The sequence below is a fragment of the Falco cherrug genome, chromosome 2 (assembly GCF_023634085.1).
Source record: "Falco cherrug isolate bFalChe1 chromosome 2, bFalChe1.pri, whole genome shotgun sequence".
Classification (NCBI taxonomy): domain Eukaryota; kingdom Metazoa; phylum Chordata; class Aves; order Falconiformes; family Falconidae; genus Falco; species Falco cherrug.
The window spans coordinates 72,376,264-72,403,885 of NC_073698.1; the positions used below are offsets into that span (position 1 = coordinate 72,376,264).

The window sequence follows — 27,622 nt, forward strand, 5'->3', positions numbered from 1 at the left end:
ATTGAGTTTCAGTGTATATATTTTTCTCAGTTTACATAGTTTCTATATTAATATGTTTCTGTCTTGGCTATTGCTTATTTTTCTCTTCGGCATTTTCATTTGAAGAATTTTTTTACACCATGTCAGTGTATGCATGACAAGAAATTTATGCTGGGATTCAGCTCCAGGTTCAGGCACATACAGATAGAAACTATATGTGAAAAGGGATTGGGGTTTTTTTGTCTAAGTTCCCATGGTACACAGTGGAAGACATAGCCAACACAGTAAGCAGTGTGTATAATAGATTTTTCTACTCCGGGAAGAGACAAATCACATGCGAGATTCCATTGAGTCTATTGTGAGATGCTCAAATTATTTGCCTAAACCAAGGCATACAGTGCCATTGGAGATGTGAAGACTGTCCCACTCAGTTTCCAGCTGCCACCTGAGGATAGCATGGGTCCATGTATCTTACCTCATATCTATAAAACACATGAAGACGTCCTGGATACAGGACTAGATAAACATGTGTGTTTAGGCAATAAATAAAGCCTTATATCCCCACTGGAAGCTCCAATGGGAGCTCAGGCAATTAGCTCTTATCACATCAGGTATTTTAAATGAAGTTGAATCCCATCTTCAGGTAAAGTATTGTATTGAGAATCAAGATACTTTTGTTACATGAAGATTAACCAGAATATAAATTGTACTAAATAGTGCATTAATTCACTTTTTTTGTTCTACACTTTTCTGGAGTGAAAATAACCCATAAAAGTGCTTGCATTGACCAGTTATATTTGAAGATTGCATTAGAATGGTTTAAAGACTACATTATTTCAAAATCTATATGGGTTTGATCTACTTGGTTGTTTGGTGGTTTTTTTTTTTTCAATTTAAGTGTTAATTAAAAATTGAAATGTAAAAATTTAATTAAATTCACTATATTAATGTAGAATTACTCTTAGTTACTATGCCTTTCATAGACATGCCCACATTCACGTACAAATTCCACTAAAAAATGTCAAGATAAATTAATAGTTTTACCCTTTAACTCTCATGAATCAGGAGGTAGTCAAAGTAATGTGCCACCTATCAGTATTTCTTTGGTATATGTGCTATAGTTCAGCCTTTATCTAAGAGCTGCTAAAATTAACTTTATATGTGGTTTACCTAAGGTACAATTTCTATTATTTAGCTTTAAGACACAACAGTGTATGGTTATTTCTAGTCAACTGAAAGGGACTTCAAGAAGGTAATTGTCCCCATCTCAGGACATCCCTTTAAGATGTTAGGACTAGTCTTCCCTTTTTCCTCTCCGCTGACTGCAGAAGGAATATAAAAGAACAGGCTGAATTAAATGGATGAACTCAGGTGGGATGAGTCACTTTTCAAGTCAAGTATCCTATTTCTAACAGTTGTCTTGTTGTTTACAAGGAAAATGCAGCAAATTCTGGAGTAACACAACCATAGGGAAAATCTGTAACTTCTGTGAGGTGAAGGTTTGCCCAAAAGGCGATCTGAAAAGTAACTAACAAGGCTAAACATCTTTTAAAATAATACCATATAATTCATACTCATGCATGAGTTTAGACATGCAATTTTTTGTGCTCTGTCTTACTACTCAATATACATCAAAACAGAACAGCCTGTAGACACTGCTCATGTTGGTAAATCATCTGATTTTCAGTTACACTGCAAAGCTGCCATGTCCCCAAGGGTACCCACAGACCACACTGTACCTGCACAGCTTCCCTGGAGCTCCCCTCTGCTCATGGCCCAGGGTCCCATTTCACCACCACCACCACCACCCCTGGGGCTGGGGCTCCTCTACCCAGATGTTCTTAATGTCGGAAAACCATGTTGTACATGAGACAGCAGTGTGTTTTAGCAAACGGTGGAATTTTTTTTAATAGTCATTTGCATTAAAAAAGAAATTTAATAATTTGTCTGTACTACAATAGTTCAGAAATTAGCTGCTGTTCTGAAAAGTATTTTTTAAATTTCTACACAATCAGGAAACTTAAAAATTTTAAAACCTGTAATTCTACTCCATCTGCAACAGTAATTACAACAAGCACTGTCTTATCACGCTTTTCTTAATTATTTCAGTAATGGTTGTTGATTATATTTATTAATAGACTCATATTCACTGCCTCAAAACTGATGGAAAGGCTGACCACTCATTTTGAATTTGTTTCTATCTTTCCCTATCTGAATAGTTATAGAAATTAATATTTTTATGGCAGTTTATTCTGTACATACAAAAGTGTCAATTATTTTTAACCTCTAAACTAAGAGAAGGCACATTTTCTGCCACTGACTTTTAAGTCTGACATCAATTAAAGTTCTCCCATTAAAAAGAAGTTATTAGAGTAACACGAAGACTTACACAATCAACCTGTCAAAAATACATTCCTGTAAAACCTACAAAAAGAAAGCCTTTCTTGTCGAATAGGCACAATTTGTAGGTGGCAGGCTTTAACTTCAAAATTAAAGCCCAGAGATCCCAAAGATCTTACTTTGCTACCATGTCCATGACAGATAAGAGCAAAAAAATTCTTTTAATAATACATTTAAGTAATAAAATGTGACGGACTATGTAATATACAGGAATGCTGCCATGTTTCTCATCATATTGGCCACTAGGCCAAATAATCCATATAGTGATAGGTTTAAAAATGAGATATATTCTAAGCTGCCTTTATTCTCATACAGTTTATTTAACTGTATGATATGGAAAATATTATATTTTATTTAATATACTAATGACCTACTGGTTGCAATATTCAATGAAAATAGTGCATGCAACTATCACTACCAACAACAATCTAAAGTCTTCTGAATTTAAATAAAAGAGACCACTGAATACAAGGAGTTCTTACTGAAGCAGCAAAACCAGAGGACTACACAAGCAATAAATCTGTACTCGACTCTTTTCCCAGTCACTGCAAATAACCTTTCCTATAAACAGCTTTCATCGATATGATATACTTAAGAAATACAACGAAATTTATTTTTTTAAAAAAATTTTGCTGGGTTTTTGCTTTTGCCATTTCAGAATGGTCTCAATTTTGTTTTCTCTCTCCATAGTTTGATTATTCATAGCTATACTGCTCGTCTTCTTTCCTTTAATATTTCATTTATCAGCCTCACTACAGACAAACCTTCTGCTCTTGCTGAGAACACACTTTTCAGACTTAAAAAGCTCCTTATTACACTGGGAGAAGTAAAAATGCAATTCAGTCTATTTCAAAGTGAATCTCCTTCAGGACAGTAAACAAGGTTCCCATGAATAGTGGGGGCAGCATCTGAGCAGCAATCAAATTATTTTTTTCAAACAGTCCGGCTAGCACCTGGTTAAGGCATATTTTCACAGTTACTTAACAAACTAAATAACAGTGTTTCAGTACTCCTTCTGCATTTGCTTTTCAAAAGGCAAGAATTCAGACACTGGATTTAGTGACTGCAATTTAGAACCTCCCCAGGAGACACTGCAGGAATAGAATAAAAATGGTAAGATCAAGAGAAGCATATGCAATAGCCACTGTCTTTCTGATAGAAAATAGAAAAGAAATGAAAAAAAAAACCACAAAAACAAACACATAAAAGTCATTAAATACACATAGCTGTGAAACAAGTGTAAAAAGACAAAAAGGCTTCCAGCAACTCCTGTTCCATACACAAGTCTACAGACAGAGAATCTGGAATACCTAGAAGGACTATTATTAGCTCATGTTTTCTACTTTATGGGTGGGCTATCTGCACTGGCCTGAATGGCCATGACACATGGCTGCCCAAAGGCAGGATCCGATCTGACCACCTGGATGACAGAAAACACAAATCTCACACTTTGCGTAAGAGAAAGAGCCTTGGGTTCAACCATGCCAACACCAAGGCTAACCTTGACATAATTAACTACTTTTGGACCAGGTGTCACTCAAGACCAAGTAACAAGCCAATTGCTTAGTTGTCTGTTAACTTATGTTCTAACCTACAGGATGGTATCAACTATAGTGCCCCAACAAAGATGGGTTCTCTCCCAGAAAGTCAGAGGGAAAGGGCTTTATGCCTCGCTGAAGCACTTCCTTACTGTTGCCTCAAGTACAGGAGATGAATGATTCCTAGAATGACAAATACCATGGAAGGAAAACGTCTTGTACCCCAGTTAAGGAAGTAATGAGATTATCTCCTGCCTAATGAGAGAATAGAAGTTTTCAGTGAAAAAATAAAGCCTGTCTGGACTACTTGAACTCTGATGGTCATAGGGAGAGGGGAAGGGGGCACAACAGCTCATGTAATTTCAGAAGTAATCTGCACATTTCAGAAAACTATACTTGTAGCCACATGGACTTGCTTTTTTTAAAGGTTTCTGTTCCATTTCTTATCATATTTTACCACTGTAGTTTAAAATACACCAAAGGCTTCCCAGAATTGTAGCAAACACCTATTTTTATGAGTATTTTCTAAAGCAAATTAACTAAGATTAAGATTTTGCATTATTAGATTTTTTTTTTCCCCTTTTATAACATAAAGCTTTTTTACCACAACACAGCACACGGGTCAGTTGGGCACCACATCTACCAAAAGCAGACCCTTTCCTTTTTCATGCACTACATGAACTGAGATGGTAACAAGCAGAAATTCAATCTAGTTGTTAGCTTCAAGTCATGATGGGGGAATGCAGCAAGACTATTTAAGTCCTACTTCTCTTCCTGTCAGAAGTATTCCTCTCAGCTAGCAAAACAAGTGGGCAATATGAGATTGTAGACTCTCTCTCCTTACATGGACGTACTCATGGCTTGCAAGGCACTAGCAAACCTTTCATTTAATGATCTGCAATGAAACACGAGTGCTAGACGACAACAGCAGCAGAGACATGAACGCACTGACTCTTGACAAATGGCCCACTCTCATTAGCACTGCTGACATTGATGAATTACCTAGGAAAATAATGCACTGACCTCTTTTAACTACAGAAAATCTCTGATTTAATAGGCTCCTCTTTTTTAAAAAAAAAAATTAAATCACAATCATGACAAGCCTAAAAGCATAATGGTACATGTGACCTTCATTTTGTGCCTTTTAGCATTTAACAAAAGCATATTTACCTCAATGCAAAAGCAGAAAGGCTACAAATTAACTCCTGCCTTCATGCTGTAGAAGTTTAATCAGCTACAGAGCCTTCCTATTTTCACTCCAGATGCCCCTAAAACTGGATAACTCCCATTTTAATTATATCTTATATCTAACCATGAAATTTTATACATTTAGATACAGTCCCACTCAAACTAGTTTTAGAGGATCTGGTGGAAATCAAACTCAGTGAAATGAAAAATGAGGTAATTTACTTGCTTTTAAAAGCTTGCTAGAAAGGTGAATATTCTCAGCTGGTTTCAGCCCACATTAGCAGTGGTAAAATATGAATCCTCATGGCCAGACAAGTCAGCAAAGTAAGAGTTTTTATTTAAACTCCATCACCTGTCAGTGAAAAATTGTTCCCTGCAGATTTTTCTACTAATTCATTTTTTTAAGTTTTTACACGACTACTATTTAAAGAGACACTGAAGAAGTACTATACTGTTCTTTGGAGCAGACATTCTGATTTTCAAATCCACTTTTCAGCACAAATTGTAATCTACTACTAAAATCCTGGGCTTTGGAGATACTTCAAGAATCTTTTCATAAAAATACAATTCTGTTCATTAAAAAAAAAAAAGGTATGGTGTGAAAGCTTCACAAAGCACATCCCAAAACCTATCTAGCTCATCCACCTAAATGTAGTAAGACTTTTTTGCCTCTTCAGTTTCCTTTACAGATTATCAGAAAAATAAATAAAAAAAATATTTGAGTAATCTAAACAAAAAAGTCTATAAATAAATAATATCTTTCTTACTGCAATATTTACTTATGTAACAACCATCATACCTCTGTAACTTCAAAGAGGAATTAATTCAGAAAATTTGTACAGCCTTGCTGTATGCAAAATGTCAGCTATGGGAACAACAGCATTAAACTAGAATTTAAAGAAAGACAAGATTTTAAATCTTTCATAAATGCCAAGCCAAGGCAAGAACGGACTTCACAGATATTTAAATCCCCATTTTAAAAGATATCATTTTTTATTCAGGACTGCTCTAATAAAAAGACAATGAACGTGATTTCTTATGTATAAGTTAAAATACAAACCCATGGAGTGAGCTAGTTTGGGTTAGCTACAGGAATCATTCCATCCTGATGCACACCAGATTTAGTTCATGCGTTTCAGTATTCATCTGTATGTCAAAACTCATTAAATTTAACAATTCAACACAGTGGCAGTAGATAAGGTGGCCAAAGCACATACGGGTGAAGAATAAGCTAGGTGTTATTAGCAGTACAAGAAGCCCATGAGCACTGTGACTCTCTAGATGGGCGATGTTCTATCCATGTACCAGCTCCAACCTGAAATGACACCTGGGTTCACAATGGAATCTCTCATCCTTCCTTCTCTCTTCACCTCTTCTCTCCCTACAACCCTGCCTCCTCCCCCACCCCCACCCCCCCACCCTGCCCCGGTTTCTATAGAAAGGAAATGTAAATAGGCATGCCAGATTGGAAATGCAGCACATTCCAACCTATTTCTCAAACTGGAAAATTCAGGCACAAGGACCCAGGGGTGATGAACCATGTTACCTCACATCTGCACCATACACCTTTAAATCACTTGAAGTACAGTTAAGTTTTTCTCTAGAATTCAAGAAATTACAATTTTGTTGTTCTTCCTGGTTTTGCAGCTCACCTATCATTTCAAAATATGAACCTGGCAAGTTTGAAGCTTTCTATGAGCCCAATTTAACATTTTTGCTATAAGCAGACACAAGCAAAAGTTCACAACAGGAATGCATCTTTTTCTATTTGCATGGATGCTGGTGATGGGTTCTGGTAACAGGAGTACCACAGAGTAGTAGAAAAGAGAAAAAGAAGAAAGTATTCCTTAACTGTGTTAGAAGTTAAATAAAGCCTATACATATTTAAAAGTTGGCAATATTGGCCAAAGGTTAGTTAAGCAGATAAATATATTGTTGTATTATTAAAAATGTGATATTATTTCTTCAAAACACTTTAGAAAAGTGTTAGTGTTGAAAAAGAAACTAAAAGACATGCTGTTATATCCTTGCCATTTCCACACTCAAGGAAAAAAGGACTAGTATTTTCATGCTGGATGCATGAAAGTTGTCCCTTCGTGTTTCCAGAACACCTCAGCATAGCTCCAAGTTTCTTCAGTCTAACTTTCCCCTCCTACTCTCTAGCTTCCTCTTGCCATCTGTACTGAACACAAAGTAAAATTAGAAGACATTGGTTAGAATAGACAAGAAAGGGATTCACCTTCCCAGACTTTACCTGTGTAAGAGTTCCAGACTCCCTCTGTACTCAACACAGCTATAAGCATGTACACAGAGAAAAATTCATCCTGTGTATTTTAAATACAAAGCCTGGAATGTAATGCCTTCCAGGTGCGCTTAGGCAAATTTGTTTAACATAGATTGGCACTGTAGAATACTATACATTAATATAAAATCTTGCAACATGACTCCTATCCTTATTAGGTTCTATCAACCTAATGACATGACTAGCACAGATGCATTGGGACAGAAATTTATGTCTTTCCTTCCATGAACCGACATGATCAAAGATATCTTCAAAACCTTTGCGTGAAATAGTTTGTATAAGAGTAGAACTGTACAAACCCAGCAGGATATGTGCTTTCTGACACTGCCAAAAATATCTAAAAATCATTACTGTTAAAATTATTTTTATTCCAAGTGCTGTTGGAAAGTTATGAGGTATTGATTCCCTGTGTTTAGTAAAGGTGATCAAGAAAGGGTTATGGTCAATGTTACAAAAATAGAGCTATATATTACATTTACCACTCTCTTCTCATTGTTCATTGATTGGTTTTAAAGTGTTAGATTACTTTATACTGTTTGTGACTTACAACATCCATTGCATGCAATTTCTGAAAGAATACTCTATAAACACAACCATTCCTATAATCTGTACATCTAGTAGGAGCACTAATGTGATCATAAATTGCCTAGACACAAACCTAATTCTTCCATCCGTTCTGGATGCAGCTATTATGTTTTTCAGACTAAACCAGGATCAGTATCCTGCATTTCAGCTAAAAATAAAAATTAATTTCTCAGCTGGTTTTAGTATGATCCAAAAGAGTCTCTCTGTGCTCAATTTTAATGTGTATTTACTTTCCCTACTTACTTTAGTAATATGTAATTTCAGTAAACTAAAAATATCTGCATGAACTGGATGAATAACTTTATGCGTATTATATATACATAAATCTTGCACAAGAGGAAAAAAAGTGTACCTGCAAATATACCTGAAATGTGAGGTGTTTGCACCTATGCAACATTTAGGGAGGAGCTTTTGGAATTACATTCATCACTCATTTGCATGACAGAGCAATATTCTCTAGACCTTGTCCTGTAATCCTCCTAAATATAACCTTTCAAATTTATGAATTTCTGAACACCTCAAAGATTCTGTGTTCCAAAGAACCACTGATTAGCAAAAAAACCCCAACTTTCTCCACAGATTGTCACTGTCCCACTTGATACAGATTTTACCCCAATTTACACCCTGAAGCTCACACAAGCAGAATTCAAACAAAGGTAGACTTCGGAATGCAAGAGGTGGCTTGGACTTTTTATGTTTTTAATAACCATTTATATCAGTAAAGAGTCTAGATCTCATGCCTAACATACCATAGTCATATGAGACTAGAAACAGTAACTTTATGCTAGTGGAAGGGAAAGATATCATGAAGTCCTATGACACAATTCAGAAATTATTTATCAGACCTCCTGAATGGTATGCAACACTTCAAAATTTAAAAAAAGTATTTTTGAGCATGAAAAAAGTGGATCTGGCTCTTATCTTGATATGGCTTGGGTTTATTATTCAGCTTGCTTACCCCACCCCTCCCACCTCCCAAATATGAATTTTTGTATCTGATAGCCATTCCACAGTCAAGTATCTTGATGATATGGGGTTACAATGATTTTACTCACTTGAAGTACTACCATCCATGCTTGGCAACTGCTGACCCTTACTCAAAACTTATGTCAATTAAAGTTTAATTTCTTCGTATGTGTTGTGTACACATATATGCACAGTCTTAAGAATTTATAATCACTTTTAAACCATGCTGGGTTTAAATTAAATAATTAACTAATTAACCGATGTCAATGTTTTGTAGTCAGATCTATTATCTGAAAACTATTTGGGCATATTTAGTTTTTTTTAAAAAAAAATTATTCAAACAAATAAGATCAACACAGAAGATCAAATGAGGAGTTACATGCAAGGCTGAATCAAAATTTCCATTTCAACATAAACAGATATTTTCAAATATATTTTTTCTTATACTGGAGCCATTTGGAATGCTAATATTGAATATCATCACGTACCACAACAGTTGTGCAAAGTTGCACTGGAAATATTAGGTTATAATCTTACACTGGTTGAAAAGGTAGAAGGCGGGGCCACCACCCTGCAGGACCTGGACAAACTGGAGGAATGGGAAGACCAGAACCTTATAAAATTCAACAAGGACAAATGCCAAGTCCTGTCCAGGGGAGTAGAAGAGCCCCTGCACCACCTTCGTCTGGGAACAGAGTAACCAGGGAGCAGCTCTGCAAGAAAGGCCCTGGAGTGGTGATGTGCACGTGAGCCTGGAACCCCAGCAGCAAAGGCAGCCAACAGTCTCCTTGGCTGCATGAAAAGGGGAATGGGACTTAGATCTAGGGAAGGGATTGTTCCTTTCTACATAGTGCTCCTTAGACCATATCTAGACACCGCATTCTGTTTGGATGAACTGCAGGGACCTCACAGAGGGTCCCCGCAGTGGGGGCTGGAGAGGGGAAGCCGGAGGAGCTGGGCTGGGTCATCATGGAGAAGAGACAGCTTCAGGGGCACTAGTAGTGTGCCTAGCACCTACAAGGAGTGATTAGGAAGTTGGAGCTGTGCCTCTTACAGTGGTGCACGGCAGGACAGTGAAAGAAACTGTCAGAAACTGAAACAAGAGAGGAGAAACTTTTGCCCTTAGAGACAGCCAGGCAGGGGATCAGGTTGCCCTAAGAGGCTGTGCTGTTTCTATGCAGTCCATAGCTGACCTTGCTTTGAGCCCAAGGCAGGATAAAAGACCTCCTAAGGTCTCTTCAAACTGATTTTTTCTATGATTTTTCTATCACTCTGTGATTAGATACTACTTCCATGAGCTTACCCCATAACATTAAAGTGATGTGTATGTCTCTGGAGGATTGGTGCTTTCTGTGCAGCCCAATGATTGGGATCATTGCAATTGTATTTTAAATGTGCTTTTCCAAAGACTTAGAGGATGAAATACACACATTCCATAGACTTCAAAAGATAAAAATATAATAAGATTTTAATACCTGAATCACATAACCTTATTTTAAGCCAAGTAGCATGATAAGTATTTTAAACCCATCTACCTTTACTGGGAACGAATTTGCTAATACAAAAGACTTCACAGCAAAAAGAGAAGAAAAAAATAATAGTTTTATGTCCACAGGCCAAACTATTCAAAGATACTGGCTTTACTTAGAAGACATAGGAGCATTTTAAGCTCCATGGAAAACTTCACATTACATAGCTAAACGTTTCTAACGTTTATTTTCAGTAAGTTGTGCAAATAAGGTACACAGATGGTAGCAAATAAAATCACATTTGTCCTGCCCCACACACGAATGACAGTTCTCACGGGATGCACTCTTTCAGTCTTTATGGGTGAGTGCTCTCAAGCAGGGATAAAAGGAATATCCTGCTGTAAATATTTTTGCTGTGAATATCTCCTAAGACAAATCCTATGGTGAAAACAATTATTTCTCCTAAGCTATTATCAGAAATGAATGCTTTTTGACACTTCCAAATTATCGTTACTCCCACAGAAGACAGAGATTATTAATTCAGCTCTTCAGATGCCATATAAAGGGAAAGCAATGACAGAAAAATGCAAAACCTGTTTTGCACGATGTTTTCAGGATCATGCCCAGCTAACCTTACCACTGTCATCTAAATTAGGTCCCTAGCCCTGTTCTTCTGGGCAGACTGATTTCTTCATGTATCAAATCATCACTCCTGTACTCTTATTCCATTACATAGTTATCCAATCCATTCTTCTCTTACCTATATATCCCACACCCATGATACATTCAGCCAGCCAAAATTTGCTTGAAATAAAATTATTTTCCATAATACTTACTTTCTTTCTGTGTCAAATAGGCTCAGCATATACCTGTGATTCTTTTTTTTTTAATTACATCATGCATCACAGACATACAAGGATGTCGGGTGTTGAATTACAATAGGATGAAGGACCATGACTTATTTTATATTTGAAATATTATGTATCTTTATAAGGTTATAAATGCCCATCTGAAAGAGAAAATTAAAAACAAGCTGGCAATTTTATTAGCAAGTGGAAACAGGTAATTAAAGCCCCTACAGCAATGAGAACTTCTTATGCTATGAAGCTGGAACCACATTTTCATTGGTAACAAAAAGATTTCTGTGGGTCATTTTCATATTCCATAGGGTGGGCTGACCTAGTGGAATGCGATTGCAACAAACTCAGATATGCTGGTAAGAATATAAAAACTAACAGAAGTGAAGCATCTAGATTAAAAGAGACATCTGCAATGCTTTTTCTTTTATCTTATTCCTTGAGAAAAACAAAACTATCTTGATTATTCTACAGTCTTAACTGTTATAAAATCACTATGTTAACCTCTGCAAATCATTCAGGCAACAAGCTATACCATCCTTATCTGACCATTTGCAAGTGAAATAGTACTGTCCTACATTTGGGGTTTTCCTTTATGTGAAGCTCTTATTTCTGATTTAATGTTTCTCTGATAACTAGATTAAAAATCGTAATATGCATATTATCTTTCCCTGCCTTCTGCTTACTCATATACGCTGTCCCTGAGTAATTACCTTCATATTATTAACACACCCGATGTTTTCTACAGTGTCAAGACTACCAAAAAAATTGCTTTTCTCTCCAGAGGCACAATGCTCATTTGTTTGATCTGATGTTTACCCTTGACCATGTACAGCAAACATCCCAACTGCTTCCTATCTCCTTTTCCAAACCCCACTGACTCACAGTTATTTCTATTTTTACCACTTAAATATTTGTCTTTGTGTCCATCTTCCAATTCACTTACTGGATCACATAGTATGCCAGTTCCCCTTTATCTTTGCCCATTGATGATATGTTAATTAGAAACACAATGTAGGAAAAGTAAAAGAACTTTGTGGGCAGGAAACAGATATGCTCACACTCAAGTAAGTGATGTGAAAGCTGAAAGAGTCTTGGATTTAACACTGAATAGTAAATTAAACAGGAATTTGAAATGGTTTAGATTAGCAACAAAAATGCAAATAGCTCTGTATTTTTTATTTAATCCTACCTTTGTAAAATGGAAAAAAATAAGAGAACTGTGCCTGGAATATTGTGTTCAACTCTGCCTTCTGAATTACTAGAAAGATAATGAAAAATTTGGGTGCATATAAGATTTTTTTTAGGCAGAAAGATTAAAACACATAAATACAGCTTGATGAGAAAGTTTCCAAGGTGTAAAAGGAGTGTAATTTGGCTGGGCTAAATCCAAAAATGCAAGAGCATCTTTAAGCAAATTGCTGGTTTTGAGCCTGATCTTCCTAGGACTTTCAATTTCCTTTTTGTCTTAACATTGCTTCCTTTGAATTTGAGGTAGTCCAAATGAATCATCCAGCGACAGTTACTCATTATTTGCCTTCAGATTTCTGGGACTGGTTAAAAGCTGAATCCCAGAATGGCTGAGCTTGGAAGGCACCACTGGGGATCACAAGAACCCTGGGGAGTATTTTTTGTGCTGCTGATCAGAGCACTGAGAACCTCTGCCTTCACTGCATCCTTTGTCAGCAGGTCATTTCCCCACTCAGTGGCAGGCTCACAGGTCCCCTGATCTTCCTTTTGCTGCCAATATACCACAAGAAGCCCTTTTTCATTGCCCTACCACCACGTATAACAGATTCAAAGGTAAAAATATTTTCATGGTGATAAGGTAAATTTATTACAGGATCTGTATATCCTAAGGGACCTGGGAATCTTTTTTATTTCAGTGGAACATAATAAAGTATCCAGAAACGCTTACAAGGGTCAGAAACAGAAAGCAGGATCTTTTCTCACAATCTTGCTCTTCCCCTTGGGAGCACTGTTCAGACAGAAATGGTTTCTACACGTGTTGACAGGTAATGTGGGAGAAGGAAACAAGACCTATGAATGCATTCTGAGTGACACACTTCGTGACACTGGCAAGTACACTTGAAGCCAGGCATGCGTGGTTGGGACCTGCTGACAAAGGATGCAGAGAAGGCCAAGGGTCTCAGTGCTCTGGTCGGGTACTGATCAGACAACAAGCTTTAAGGTGCTTCAACACAGCGTAGGAGAATCTATGCCTTTCTCCCTCCTTTCTCAGTATATTTCCCACTTAAATGCAGTCCTACTGGGACCTCCCTATAGGCACAGCACTTCCAGCACATGGGCCTGAGTTGTTTGAATGGTGAGGATGAGACAACAGGGGTGGCTGTCTTCCCCTACATCCAGTCATGTCCAGCAGTCTGGCAGGAGATGAGTGTCCCCACGTCCTTGGGGAGGTAGGATTCTTCAGCCAGGGAAGGAAGCAATTAGATTTGGCTCTGAAGGGGGACCTTCCCCAGGATACTAGATTTCTGACAGACTATAGCTTTCATGATCATTCAGGCATGCACCCTCCTGGCACAGGATTTCTTCTGCTGAAGGTTCTCCAGATAGAAGCATATCAAGCTGGTCCAGACCACAGCATTTAAGGCAACTTATCAGACCTGGACACCTCTGGTTCTGGCTGGGGCAGCAGCTGGTCTGACACTGCTCCCCTCATAAAAAAGAGCAGAGGAACCTCGAACTGCACCAAGTGCCACTGCACAAAGACACACACAGGAAAGGTCATGAGCCCATCAGCCCTCTTACAAAGCCTGGTTCTTGGTTTTTTTTCCTTTTTCTCCCTACACAGAGAGACATCATGATGCCTCCTGCCACTAGACACCCACAGCCTCCAGAGCCTCTCCACCCCTGTTGTGTCAAGGTGTACTCACTAGACATGCTTAGCAACCCTGCCCAGAGCTCCTCCTCAAGACCACCATGTCAAAACATGGTTTGCAAAAAAAGCTGCTTCTAGCAAAGACCCTCCTTAAACATAGCTGCATAATTTTGGCCTAGCATGCAGATAGGGAAGAAGGGTATGGGAAATAATGTAGTATGTTCTATGACCCCAGACACCACCTGGAACAGACATGTCATGGGTTTCCTGCACAGAGACACTTGAGAAGGACTAAACAATACGAGCACAGGTTGCACTGAAGAAATCTTAGCAAAAAAGCAGGCAGCAGAGGGCCACCATCTCTCCATACATGGTACCCATGTTTTTTCCCTGGTAACTCACAGGGGTTTGCAAGATGAGAGAGTAACAATCTGTGTCTATACAAGCAGAGGCACTGCAGGGGACCCTGGATAGGGATGTGAAACCTTATGAGTGGTCCTGGGCAAACAGGGGAGAAACGCAGAAAAATCACTTCATGCTTTGAGACTACCTTCATAAATAGAAGTAAGCAAGATCAAAATCCTTAGGGGATACATGTAATACCTCTTAATGCCAGGAGAAGCCTTGGAAAATATTGAATTGGGCCACGTTCAACTGAAACAAATATTTTCCCAAGACAAATTATGAAGGAGCTCATAATCTGCCTGCTCAGTGATTGAGAAGAAGCCAGCAAAAGTGGGCTTTATATTTCTTCTGCTAATTAATATCTATTGCTATCTTTCTGTGACCACTCTGGATTCATTTCTCATATCTTTACTCACAATGGCTACGGTCTTCCTCAGTAATTGTTTCCACTGAAAGCATGCATATAGAAGGTAATTCAGAGAATCTGTGTATTGTCTTCAGTCTTCCCCAACACATTCCGGTGAACACTGCTGAAGAGACTAGTCAGGCTCTACATCCTTGTTTCTGCTTAGATACTCACTCAGTGTCATGGAATCTTTAAGAACATTTCATTACAAAATTTATATAGAAGACACATTGTTAATGCTACCTTCAATTTAAATCCCCAAATGACAAGCTGAACATCTGTGAAACACAAACAGAACAATCCACAAGCCCATTATTGCTGTATCACCATCTTTTTTGTACAGGGGCTTGACTTCCAAAAAGTCTGTTGGCTATCACTCTATACTACTTAAGACTGTACTGCAGTCTCAAAGGTCCTGGCAACCAAGATTTTGATTTGATAGACATTCTGTCTTTCTAAAACATATCACCAGAAGACTATGGGTGAAGAGATAACCTGTGCTATAAGCAGCACATGCCCATAGAAAGAATTTTAGCAAGAACAGTTCAGACCTTTCTTTTTAGGGTTATCATTGGCTCTGCCTCAGACACTCCCATATGATTAATCATATCAATTATGCAGGTTTTAAGGCTTCGGGGTAAACAACATGAAGGGAAACTGACAGAGCTGAGAAACTAAAATAAACAATGCAAATAAAAAAGTATTAGTGTGAACTTAAGAGTATCTTTTGCCCTAAATATGCAGAAAAATAAGCAAGGAATTATGCTTTGTTAAATCAACTACACTTTAAACTTTAACTTCATGTCTAGTACTCTATATTCCAGTTTCCATTTACACCTTTCAACCACAGTTTCAAAAACTTGAGGTGTTTGGAAAAATATTAAACCGTTGTATGTGTTAACTACACGTTGTCCCTTAAAAACCTGCTGACGAATGACCTGCAGAAGAACTTCCATTATTCAAAACAATAATTATTAATTAAACAACAACTTGAGCTGTTGTTAGCAGCTCATCACACTTTCACTCATAGCTGGTAAGCAGCTGGTCAAAAGAAGTAATTGCTTTTAGATAAAGAGGTTTACTCATGGGATCACAGAGTAAAGTTCTATTCAGTCTAAACTGGGACATCCCACTTTCTCTTGGCAATGGAATGTCCATGAAAATGTGCAGATGACAAACTACATTTAAATTGTATTTAACAACAAAGCAACAGTTTAGTATCACTACCGAGCTAAAGATAAGATTGAGGGTGATAAAAGCAGGAATTACTGAGGCATTGTTTCTCTCGGTGTTCCACTGTGCTCCCACCACCTTTACGCATTCTATCTGCAGTATACAAAAATAAAATGATCTGCTCTCCTCCCACATTTCAGTTTCCAAAAACAAATTAGGAACACAGGTTTATTTTAAGGACCCTTTCTCCAAACGTTGTCGTTGGAGGATCCATTGTTTATCTAGAGAAAAAAAAAAAAAAGAAGACAGGTTTAAAGTGATAAATTTAAAATTGTACCTGAAGAACTCCATGAAAGAGAAGCCATAACCATGCTGTTCAGCAATTCCTGCACAAACAACATTCGCAGATGCTCCAATCAATGTTCCATTACCTGCGGTTCAGAAAACAAATACCAGTTTATAGTTGTGCTTTGTTTTTTACTCTTCCTCTGTTTATTCTGTGCTAAAGTCCCAAGACATACTAGTTAGAATAGAAAAATCAATTTCTGTTGCATAGGCCTGAAAAACACACGGACAGTGTCTCCACATCCTATAAATAGCTTCATGCTTTGAAAGATAAGCCTGGTATTATCCTCTGATTCTACACAAGCCAGAAAAAAAGGGAAGGAGCATAACACCAATCTAGCAGTTGTCAAAATGACACCAGAGACTTGCATTCAGATAAACTTACTGATTTTTTGTTTTACATGCAAGAAGTTGCCATCAGATGAGCTGAAAACAAAGGGCAAGATAGTTTGAGGATGCTAAGAAACCTGCATGCCTTTTTTCCTTACACAAACTTGACATTGACAGATTAGTGTCTTTTTTTACAGAGAGGGTAACTAATAGCTAAGAATTATTTTTTTTAACAGAAATTTAAAACAAAATAAGTGGGACAGTGGAATCTGCTTCCCATCTCTCTACTAAGGCAAAAGAATCACTACAGATACAAGGTTTTCTTACCAAACAACAATAGTTCTTTAATACATAAAGGAACTTAACTTTATTCAGTGAACTTTACCAAATTACATTATACAAGTCCCCTTAGGAGAGGGACACACCAAAGGAAAATTATATGCCATGTTTACAAAGTACATCTATCCTCTTGAAGGAACCGCATACTTCTCCTAAGCCTTTCCAGCGTCAGTAAACTGTCAGTAATCTAGCAATGTAGAGTAGTTAGGTATTTAGAGCTCATAAAGACTACCCCATTTTCTATAGCTTTCCCATGAGTCATGCCTCAGACTTAAGAAATGCTGTATACTTGACTTCCACAAAACAGATGTCTTCAGCAAATGTTTCTGATCTAAGGCACAACTTAGGAAGTGACAGTGACTCCTACATTCTGTTCCTTAACTGAAATTTTGAACAAAAGAGGTAACAATCTAGGAGACTTTTTTTATATATATATTATGGCATGTCATTTATTTTGCCTTATATCACTACATTAACAATCCATTGTTCTAAGCACAAGTCTTTCTTTGCTCCTATTGGCATATAGTTACTCTTTTCATTTTGGCCCTGTTAAACATCACTGCTCAGTGGAGACTCTTCTAGTCTGACTTTGAGAGAAACAGATCAGAAGGCAATCAATGCTCTAGTTAATTGTTTAGACTTAGTAAAGTCAGGTCAGCCAGATACCAGTTTACCAAAGAACAGGCAGGTCAGAAAAGTAGAAGGATTATTCCCCTAAGGATTTACACATGGTCCCATATGGCCTTGTGCACCTGGAAGTGCACACAAGATGAGTAGGCTTCTAAAAATATTCTTCAAAAAATAATAGAACACTCTTAAATTCAAATAAAATTAAGTGATAGAGTTCAGAAGTAAGGAAAAGGAGAGAAAAGATGTGATGTGGAGGGGACATTGGAGGAAGGAAGATCTTCCTCTTCTAATAAAATAAAGGGTAGGAGAAAGAGCTTGATTGAGATTATTTTGATCCCAGTTTGGATTCAAAGCTGTGCCAGTGTCAGTGGATACTGAGATACTGGTCATTCTACGCACAGAGCAACTACTGTGATAAACAACTAAACCCCAAAAAGTCACTCAGAACTTTTTTTTTTTTTTTTTTTTAAGTTGATCTAATGAAATCCAAAGCTTTCTAAGAAAAAGCCCTTGCATGGCCAATATTTTTCTAATCGAGTCTGAAGAGGAAGCATGATTCTTATTTGTCCCAGGATGGTCAGTTTTTATCAACACAAAATAGGCTGTAAACTGAAATTTTCATGCTGGAGTAGACATCTGAACATGAATGTCTGTTGTCTCAGGTGAATGGCCTAAGCAACACTTAATAAGACCAGAAGACTTGAGTTTGTTTTCTCATCAGCAGCCTCAAACAGCTCTTGGGCTGATCCCACTATGGAACAAGAAAGCAGCTGAAATCTTACAGACAATGTGAGATGAGGGAAGCATCCCCTCCCATTCCCTGCCATCCCAAACTGACATTTTTTTTTTTCATATATTTCATTGTCTCTCTTTTTTTCATTATTCCTATTCTTTTTCTGCTCTGAGCTATGCTAAGTGAGCTGCATCCTTCTTGCCCTGTTAAGGTTTTGGTATTGCAAAGGAGTTGGAGCTGGGTGCACAGGTCCTCTCTGTCTAGGAGGAGCTCCGCTGATATTAGCTGAACTGCACATCACTAGAAGGGTATATCCCTACAGATCATAAAAGCATTGTGGAGCATTCTCATGAGACACCAAGAGCTATTTGTGACCTAGGCTTCTTATCACACACACTGTGTATCACACAGTGGATCATGTACATGCTTCAGGTGTGGAGAGAAAAGATAACTAAACTCACAAGAAGACCAGAAACCTTTAAAAAATAGCATCTAGCACTGGTCATTAGAAACTGCACAGCTCATTTCCCTTGCCCTCTCTTGGCCTCAAAGCATATTTTAGTTACTTTAATGCATGTTTAAAGATATGAAATGGAACTTGGAACATCAGTGTTCCTAGTAGGCTCTGGCATGAGATAGCCAAGACACAAAGCATGTGGCTTAATGCTAAAACAGACCAAATGAATACAGCTCATGTTATTACAGAAGTCAGGCAGGAACACTTACTAAATTTTCGATTCCAAAACTAATCAGTAGTGTACAACCTCCAAATATTTCATAAGAGGTTTCTGCTTTATGTGTAGCACATCAGATATCACCGTCAGAATAATATTACTGTAGACAAGGAATATAGCTCTGACTTCAAATTAAAGAAACAGGACTGAAACGGCAATTGTCCCATGGCTGTGACTAGATACAGCTGAGATCTCCAAACAGCACATGCTGTCCTATGCTGTACATGGGCTATAGTAATGCCTTCACATAATGAAGTATTACAGAATGCTTCGGCAGTGAATTTATTTCCCCAAGTAGATTTCACTTGAAAAGAAATTGTCACCTTAAATTTTATCTGAAAGGAGCAGCATTCCTTTTTCATTTGTTCAGAATGTGTGTGCGGTTTAATTAAGTACTGGCTCAGCAGGCTTCAAATAGCTACACTGAAATTAACAGCAGAGGCAAACTTTTGTTTCTCCTCCCAGGAACATGTCTCCACAGCAGACATTTAATTCAGTAGTGAAACAGCAACACTGCAACCTCTGAATCATGGAAAACCCAAGACTAAGCTAATGTACATGGAAACCTACACACATTAAATTAATTCCAATTGATATAATGAACAATAAGTATTTTGTAGGACTTCACCCAATCTTGACTTCATCTTCACGTCATCTTCAATCTTAAGAATAATTAAGCTTATAAATCATAGCAGACACTCTTGCTTGTTTGTATGCTCAAAATGTAATAACACAATGGTGAACTATATAAAATAATAATGTTGCAATAACCAATCTGTTTTGATGACTCCTAATATAACTCTTTTTGATAACTGCTACTGTAACTCATCCTTTATCACAAGGCAGATGGTTATTAAGAAACTGGATTAATTACAATGAATTTAGTATTATATTTCTAATATCAGTAGTGTGTGATATGTATGAGGTAAGCCATACATTTTATCCTGCATATTTATTCTGCCTTTTATTCTTGGCAGACTATGTGCATTATTGTCAATACTACCTACGCTTAATAACTCATAAGCACAAAATCAGGAAAGACCTTTTTCACAATGCAAAAAGAAATTCTCATTTTGAGGTGTGATCATAGAAAGATACAGACATGTCACTTAAAGAGCTGCTGCTGCCTAGGCTACAGAAAAGAAAATGCCAGAGGAATCCTCATGGATCATACTCTTTTTCCATGGACCTGTCCTAGCACAGTAGAAGGTCTTCCTTCTACTGCTTCTGTCCAGAAAAGGTGACACAAAAGTATTTTTCTGATATTTCTCAAGGCAAATTACTTTGAATGTCTTTAGAGAATGTGAAATCAACCCAAAGTATAAGAAAGTATTAAAAGTTTTAGTTAAGAATAAATCTACCAAGAAAGATTCAAAACCAAAACCTACAGATCAAAATGTGTCTTTGCATCTCCAGCTAACTTAGAGGTACAAGCAGGCAGATGCTGACAAGCCTGATTTGATACCTGCAGTAGCTACCAGCCCTGCTTCTTCCAGCCTTCTACTTCCATTTGTAGCTATGTCTCAACCCAGTGCTCAGCTGTTACCCTCTGCCACATTGCTCCTGCAGAGACTGCAAAATCCAAACTCAGAACCTGCACACTACATGTAATGCACCTCCCTTGGCCCAGATAGCCTCTCCCTCAGTAAAAGTGTTTGCCCAGGTGACTAACCTGCAATGCACTGAAAATCAGTGTTGGGAGAACTGATTAAGCTTATTAAAGGAAGGGGCTAGAAAACTGGGGTAGAATCGTAACAAGAAAAGGGAGAGAGTTTGTATCGATAACATGTTCCCTCTCACTTTAAGCCTCATTCTCAGTTGTTGATTTTCACTTGTCAGCAGCACATCTATTATATCTAAATAGCATTAGTTCTCAGGAGTCCCTTTGGTATTGCCCCCTCAAGAGCAAGCCTAACCCTTGAGTTTGTTGCATTAATATATTTGCCAGGAGAACCACCTCAGACTGCCTCGCAGGATTAGTGTTTATTACTCAAAGCACTGAGAAATCAAAGGGAAGGGATTATCACTAATAAAGCTATTTGGCCTAGCATGAGCAGCCTTCATAAACAGTAACTTTCCCAAACATAAAGGACGTAGCACCTTGTGCAATAGCAAGCTTAAAAGTGGATTGCTTACAGAAAGGTCTTGCTTTGTTGTGAGCATTACAGACCACTTTCCCCTCCACGTGTTCTGATGGTGGATGGGGATCCACAGTCTAACCAACAGACTTTCTGCATTTTCTCTTCCCTGTGGCTAGCTAATGCAGAAGAAATAAAAGACTACCCTGTTTTCATGTCAGCATAAGCCCTGAAAACAGCTTTTCCCTTGGCCTGGGACAAACACCTGTGACAGGCCAAGTTTTACCAGGGCACAGCTGTTTGCACTGCTTTGTCCCAGGCAAGGGTTCTCACTCTGGAACCAAGAGTTTGCTACGGAGTCATGAATAATCTTAGAATGAGGATTCCCAGCCCCACTTTTTGCTGTAATCAAACCACCTCATTACACTGTCAAAGCAAAACTTGCTGAAGGGATCCAGCCCCTTGCTTTCCATCCATTTTCAAAAGAAAACTGTGCAGACTCCCATAGGCTTTACATCATTAAATAGAGGCAGGCTGACGTGTGCGGCTTCCTTTCCATAGCATATTCTATTTCTCTACTTAAAACACAAACTGAGCAAACGAAACCAAACCAGCTGCAGAAGCAAACACTGAACAATTATGGATTTTATAAGCTTTACAGCCTTCATAGCTTTCAGAAATTTTCTGTTTCACACAAAACTAATCCAGATTTGCCTCATTAAACAAAGCCATTTATATTCATCTGTTAAATGCCAACAATTCTTGGGTACCTTTTAATATTTTATATGTGTAAAAATTAACAAGCCTTGGATAATCAAACTTTGCAGTCAATAAAGAGCTACAGAATCAAAGCCAATTAAACTATTAATAGTCCTTAAATAACAAGGAACCTCAATCATAGGCAGTACAGGGGTGAAGGCATGCATGAACTCATTCAACACTGTTATGTGTTAGAGATTGCAGGCTTATGGTATCAACACTTTTTAATTTACTGATTTGAAAACATTTTGAATAGGATGTTTCTGCACAAATGCATACACCTTTACTCAGGTGAACTTTATCATTTTTTATCACCCCTACTATACCATCAGCAGGACAGTTACTGTATTTCACTAGTCAATGTTTATTGGTCCCCTTTTGCTATGAGAGTAAAAGGTGAAAGTTAAATTTGTCACTTTTCTACCAGAAGTGTGAAATAAATAAGGCAGGTTGCTGAATGTCCTGCACTTGTTACTTTAATGACATAAAGAAATCCATAAGCTTCTTTCAAATTCAGACATCTGCAAAAAAGACATAAAACCTGAGGTGATCGCTAAAGTCTCCTCTCTCCTCAAAGTCAATTTACCCAATACAAGGTAAAATAAACTAGTATAACAAGGGATAGTGTCAGCAGTGTACTCTGACATGCCATTCCCTCATGTCCTGAAACACATATTGAAGTAGATTCCATTTAAAGCTTTCAATGCTGCACAGAAATCCCAGTTTGCACATTTTTTTATCTCTGATTTTTAGATTCAGGGGATAAAACTATGTCAGCCTAATTTCACAGTTTCTCCACACGTGGCACTATTAGGGATAAAATACTGAGAAATAGTTTCATGTTTAGAAACCTGGCATAAAAGTACATTACTCAACTTCTATGATATCTTAATTTGAAGCTGAGCAGACCAAGAAAACACCATTAAAAAAAAAAAGCGTCCCTCCATTAAGTTATTTTAGAATATCCAGCTGCTTTAAATTCAGATTCTGACTTTAATCAAATTGACTTTCAATTGGAGCTTACTTGTTATGTTTTTCTATGGTTCAAGTGTCTTTTAAAAACAGTTTCACAGCTCCTGCTAGTGTCCTTCTTTGGTTTAGGTGTGCTAACTGCAGGTGTACTAGAAATATTTATTAATAGATGTATAAATTACATCTAGGGCACAATTATAACTTTCTTTAGTGTCATACAGAGTGTCAGATTCATCAATATAAATCAATATGAATATTGAAGACTGAAGGTTTTTTCCTCCTCTCTGCTGCAGCACTCAAGGTGCAGAAAAGGGGTTATTGTCTGGAAACTGCAGAGGAAGGAAAGTAGATAGTCCAGTATTATCTTCTGCACTTAAGTGTTTTGAAACTTGCTATAGCTTCCCTGTCTTGTTCTGTCTGATAGTCTGGTTTCTACCTTTTAACTACCTTCTAACCTGCTGACAACTATGCAGAGTCTGTATTCTTGTATTGCAGCAACTCACCAATACAACATAATGAGTTTGTATATTCTATATAATTCTGAAAACCGGTGGCGAAGGCTTCTAGAAGAAACCTTCTGTAATTTATGATAAACAAATGCACAAAGCAAGTAAATAGTATTAAACAAAACTCCACATATGTTTTGTAGGAGTCTCCAATGTCATCGCTGATCATTATCCTATCTCTAATTTGCAGAATTTTATAGCATGCTGTTATTTCATCCAGATTGAAAACCATTGATACAAGCATTTCAAATTAATCAGTAATGCAAGCATTATAATCCAGTGATCTTGATGTTTGGTCTAAATTTCTTTTCTAAATCAATGTAAAATAGAACAGAATTCTACCTATTACACATAGCTCTTTTCCTTTTCATTTAAAAATCAAAGATTTACCATGCAAAATGTAAATCCTCATCAATACAGCTGAAACAGCATCCATTACTTCATATTTCCCCCTTAGTAACATACGTACAGCTATATATGGATGTCTGCTAAAGTAACTCTTTCCAAGCTTGGAAAAATGTCCTTGCTGAGGAAAGTCGACCATGTTCAATATGGTTGATTTTTCCATATTAACTCAATATCTTAAAGCCAAGCAGGCCTGTGATACTGCCTTAATACAGACAAAAGGACATCTGTCAAATGTACACACTGTTTTAGCTGGGTTTACATTTTACATTCACAACTTTCTTCTGTGTATCTTCAATGCCACAGAGGACTTATCTTCGGTAGTCTTAAAGATTAGAGAATCTCCTTTATCTGCGGGGACTCTAGTAATGAGCCTGGCTCTGACACCAAGGACTTGACAGCGCTGCTGGGCTTGAAGCAGTCATACTGAAAAAGCATGAAGATGGCACACTGTTTGAATGTCATGAAAGAGCCAAGGAAAACAGCAGCTGGATTTCTATAGAAGGTTAAAGATTCTGACTGTTCCAGAAATCAGGAAGAGGACAGTCTGGGCACTCAAATACTAATAGAGACAAAAGATTCCTTGTGCTTATATCTGATGATGCTGTTCTTCATGCTACAAAAAAACCCTTCCATTTAACACCTGAATAAGCTCTTCATTAAGAACAAGCACGGAGTACTGCCATTTAATGGACAGCAATCACAGTTTAAGTCCATGGCACTCATTTCCATCATTGCAAACATCATACAAACACTGCAAAGTATACTCAGAAAGTAAATTAGATATTAAAGACATACAAAATACCGACTGTATTTTGCTTGTAGATCTGTACAATTTAGAGGCATAATACTGCTAAAGACTCCATTGAGGTCTTTAAAGAAAAACTGTGAGACATTTTCTAAATTTCCTTATTTGTTTTGCCTGCCTTTCAAGGTCAGGAGCAGCAACATCCTTTTCCTTTTCAAAGATCTCAGGTCACTCTCATTCCCTACAATACTACCCTTTGATTTGGATTATGAGTTTTATATCCATAGAAAATGATACTTATCTAAATCAGGGCTGGCTCACCCACAAGACACAAAACTGAGCCCCAGGATTTCTCATCATTAAAAGACTGCTGTAGAAACAATACAGACTTTCAATATCAGTTTCCTGGTTAAAATCAAGCTGAAGTAGGTATATTCTCTCCACTAAAATTTTTTTCTGCTGTTTCAGTCACACATTGTATACAAGAATTAAGTTCAAAACCAAAGCTAAATAGTGCTGCTCTTAGATAAATGCTATATTTTTACACCATACATTCAGTACTTTATAGACTTTTTGAATCTTTCAAATTGAAAAGTGTTATACAAACTTGATCTGTTGTAACTATAAAAGAAATTAAAAAGATTTAGAGTTGAACTTTTAAAATAATATTAATTATTATATATTTTAATATACGTTAAGTTTTATTGAAGACTATCACTTTTCCTTCATGTTGAAATGAATGATGGTTGGTTTAGAAATATAAACAATATTTCTGGGTTTATACCTTCAGTGTGTCTGAAGCTTTACAACTAGTTTAGGATTTTATTGAGCAGAAAGAGCAGGAATAATAAATCAATGATACTCCACTGTGCAAGGCACCACCTGTGTCAAGGGACCTAAGGAAGGGCGCCAAGAGACAGAATAGCTGTAGCACTGCACCACAGAGAGAAATTCCACTGTTCAGCGACACTGTGGGCTGCACTGCTTTAATAGCTGCAATTAGCACATTGTCCTGTAGATAATGGATTTTATTCACACCTGGGTTTTGACCCTGTAAGGTTAGAAGAAAAGTGCCAGCAGCCCCCCCTCCTTACTTGAAGTAGAGCCTACAACTGAGATTGTGTGGCCAGAATAACACAGCTGCAGGCATCCTAGAGATTGCCTTTTTCCACAGAATTGTGACAATGATGACTTTCAGGTGTCATCCTCCAAAAGAAAATACAGAGAAGAAAAGCAGTGCAAAACTATACACTGTAGAAAATATCCCCTTCGGACCACAGTAATAGTCACTGCAGCAGAGAAATACTTTTTGCACTTTTCTGCACTAGCAACTGAGAACTCAGAAGGTAAGGACTTTCAGATATGAAGTCAATCTTTTTTTTCTTGCTTTTGTCAAAAACATACTTTTTATAAATCATGAAAAAAAGAAACAGATAAAAAACAAATAAATGCCAGCTCTTTAAATGTCAAATGTACAAAAGCCCTTCAAAGCTTTTAACTATAACTGAAAAGCTCAGTAAAGAACCTAGTTCTACACAACTCAACAGTCTTAACAGGTGGATTTCTGACTGTGCACTTACTCAAATTGAGTTGAATTCATATTTCATGTTATTTTAAAACTCATGAGCCAATAGAAGTTGTGCAATTAAGCACCTTTTGTTCTGAAATTGCTGTAGCTAGCAATCTTCATTTGTCCTCTAAAATTTCAGAGCAGCATTCCCTAGACACAATTGGAAGGTCTACATACAGCTTAGTCTCAAGAGTTACCATAATTCCATCATGTACTAGAATAGGAAGCATTAATGAATAAAGCATTATTCAATGTCCTCTCGTGCAAAAGAAATACAGATGCAGATTTATCAGAACACCACAGAAAACAAGTGAAGTTACATCCTCGTTTATTTCCTTTAGTTCCTTTTAAATTTCCTGCTTGCTTTCCCTTCATGGTCAAAACGTAATTGAAATACTGGCAGATAGTACACAAAAAAACCCCGTAAGCAATAAAATTTTTCTAACGACTTAGTTAGCCTGACTACTAATGCTCAAACAGATGTGAACTAATAGGGTCGTTCAGCATTCAGAAGAGTTGACAAACCAAAAGGCCCAAAGCCCCTAATTCATTTGACCTGTCTCTGGGCGCCCCCCTCAGCTACTGCTGTTCTGTGCGTAACGGGCTCTGATGTGCTCTGCAGACAGCATCTGCCAATTTCAGGGGATCAATAAACATCTGCCTCCTGGGCATGTCAGTACCCCCATCACCAAAAAGGGAGGCTGGGGCAGCCAGACTTCTAACTTACAACTTATGTTTTTAAAGAGAGCTGGGACAAATATAAACATAGATTTCCAAAACTAGATCCTCTGAAAACATATGTTTCTTTTTTAACCATGTAAGATTGACATGACCTAAGCAAGAAAACGTCTGCCAGAAAAGAACTGGCAAACTCCAAGGAAGACCCAAAGATTTCAAAATTGTGACCATCTCACCAGGAACTGCCCAAGGTCATCACTGCCCTTGGCTTCCTTGATTAAGAGACAGGATTTTTATCTCTTCTCACCTTCAGAGACCCATTTTACAAAGCAAGGAGTATCTATGCAATATTCAGTTAATCCTTATCTGAGCCTAATGCCATGAAAGACACAAATTTAATAGCAGCAACTCTTTGGGGAGACACTGCTGAAGATGGCAACAAGTTTGCAGTTATACTGGCAAAGGTGTCTTCATGTTGCTTGAGACTGACCCAACCCTTTTTTCACTTCCAGGACAACAGCTAAAGCAACAAAGGAAAATTACTGTCTATTCTCATCCTATCATCTTCCAAACCCGTAGCTGCCTGTGCACTTCGTGACAGTAGAAAAAAGTAATTGCACCCACTGGAAAATTTTCAGGACAAAATGTTGCACACCATTTTCCAAGGCAGGCACAAATGCTGATG

The 27,622-nt window shown here is 37.6% G+C and overlaps 1 protein-coding gene across 1 annotated transcript in view; it reads right to left on the bottom strand.

Annotated features, from left to right (window-relative positions):
• Window positions 1-27,622, bottom strand: part of OCA2 (OCA2 melanosomal transmembrane protein) — a 176,489-nt gene that overhangs the window by 26,127 nt on the left and 122,740 nt on the right. Inside the window, exon 22 of the mRNA XM_027804503.2 lies at window positions 16,448-16,541. Within this exon, the coding sequence (XP_027660304.1) occupies window positions 16,448-16,541 (94 nt within the window). The remainder of the gene's footprint in view (window positions 1-16,447; window positions 16,542-27,622) is intronic.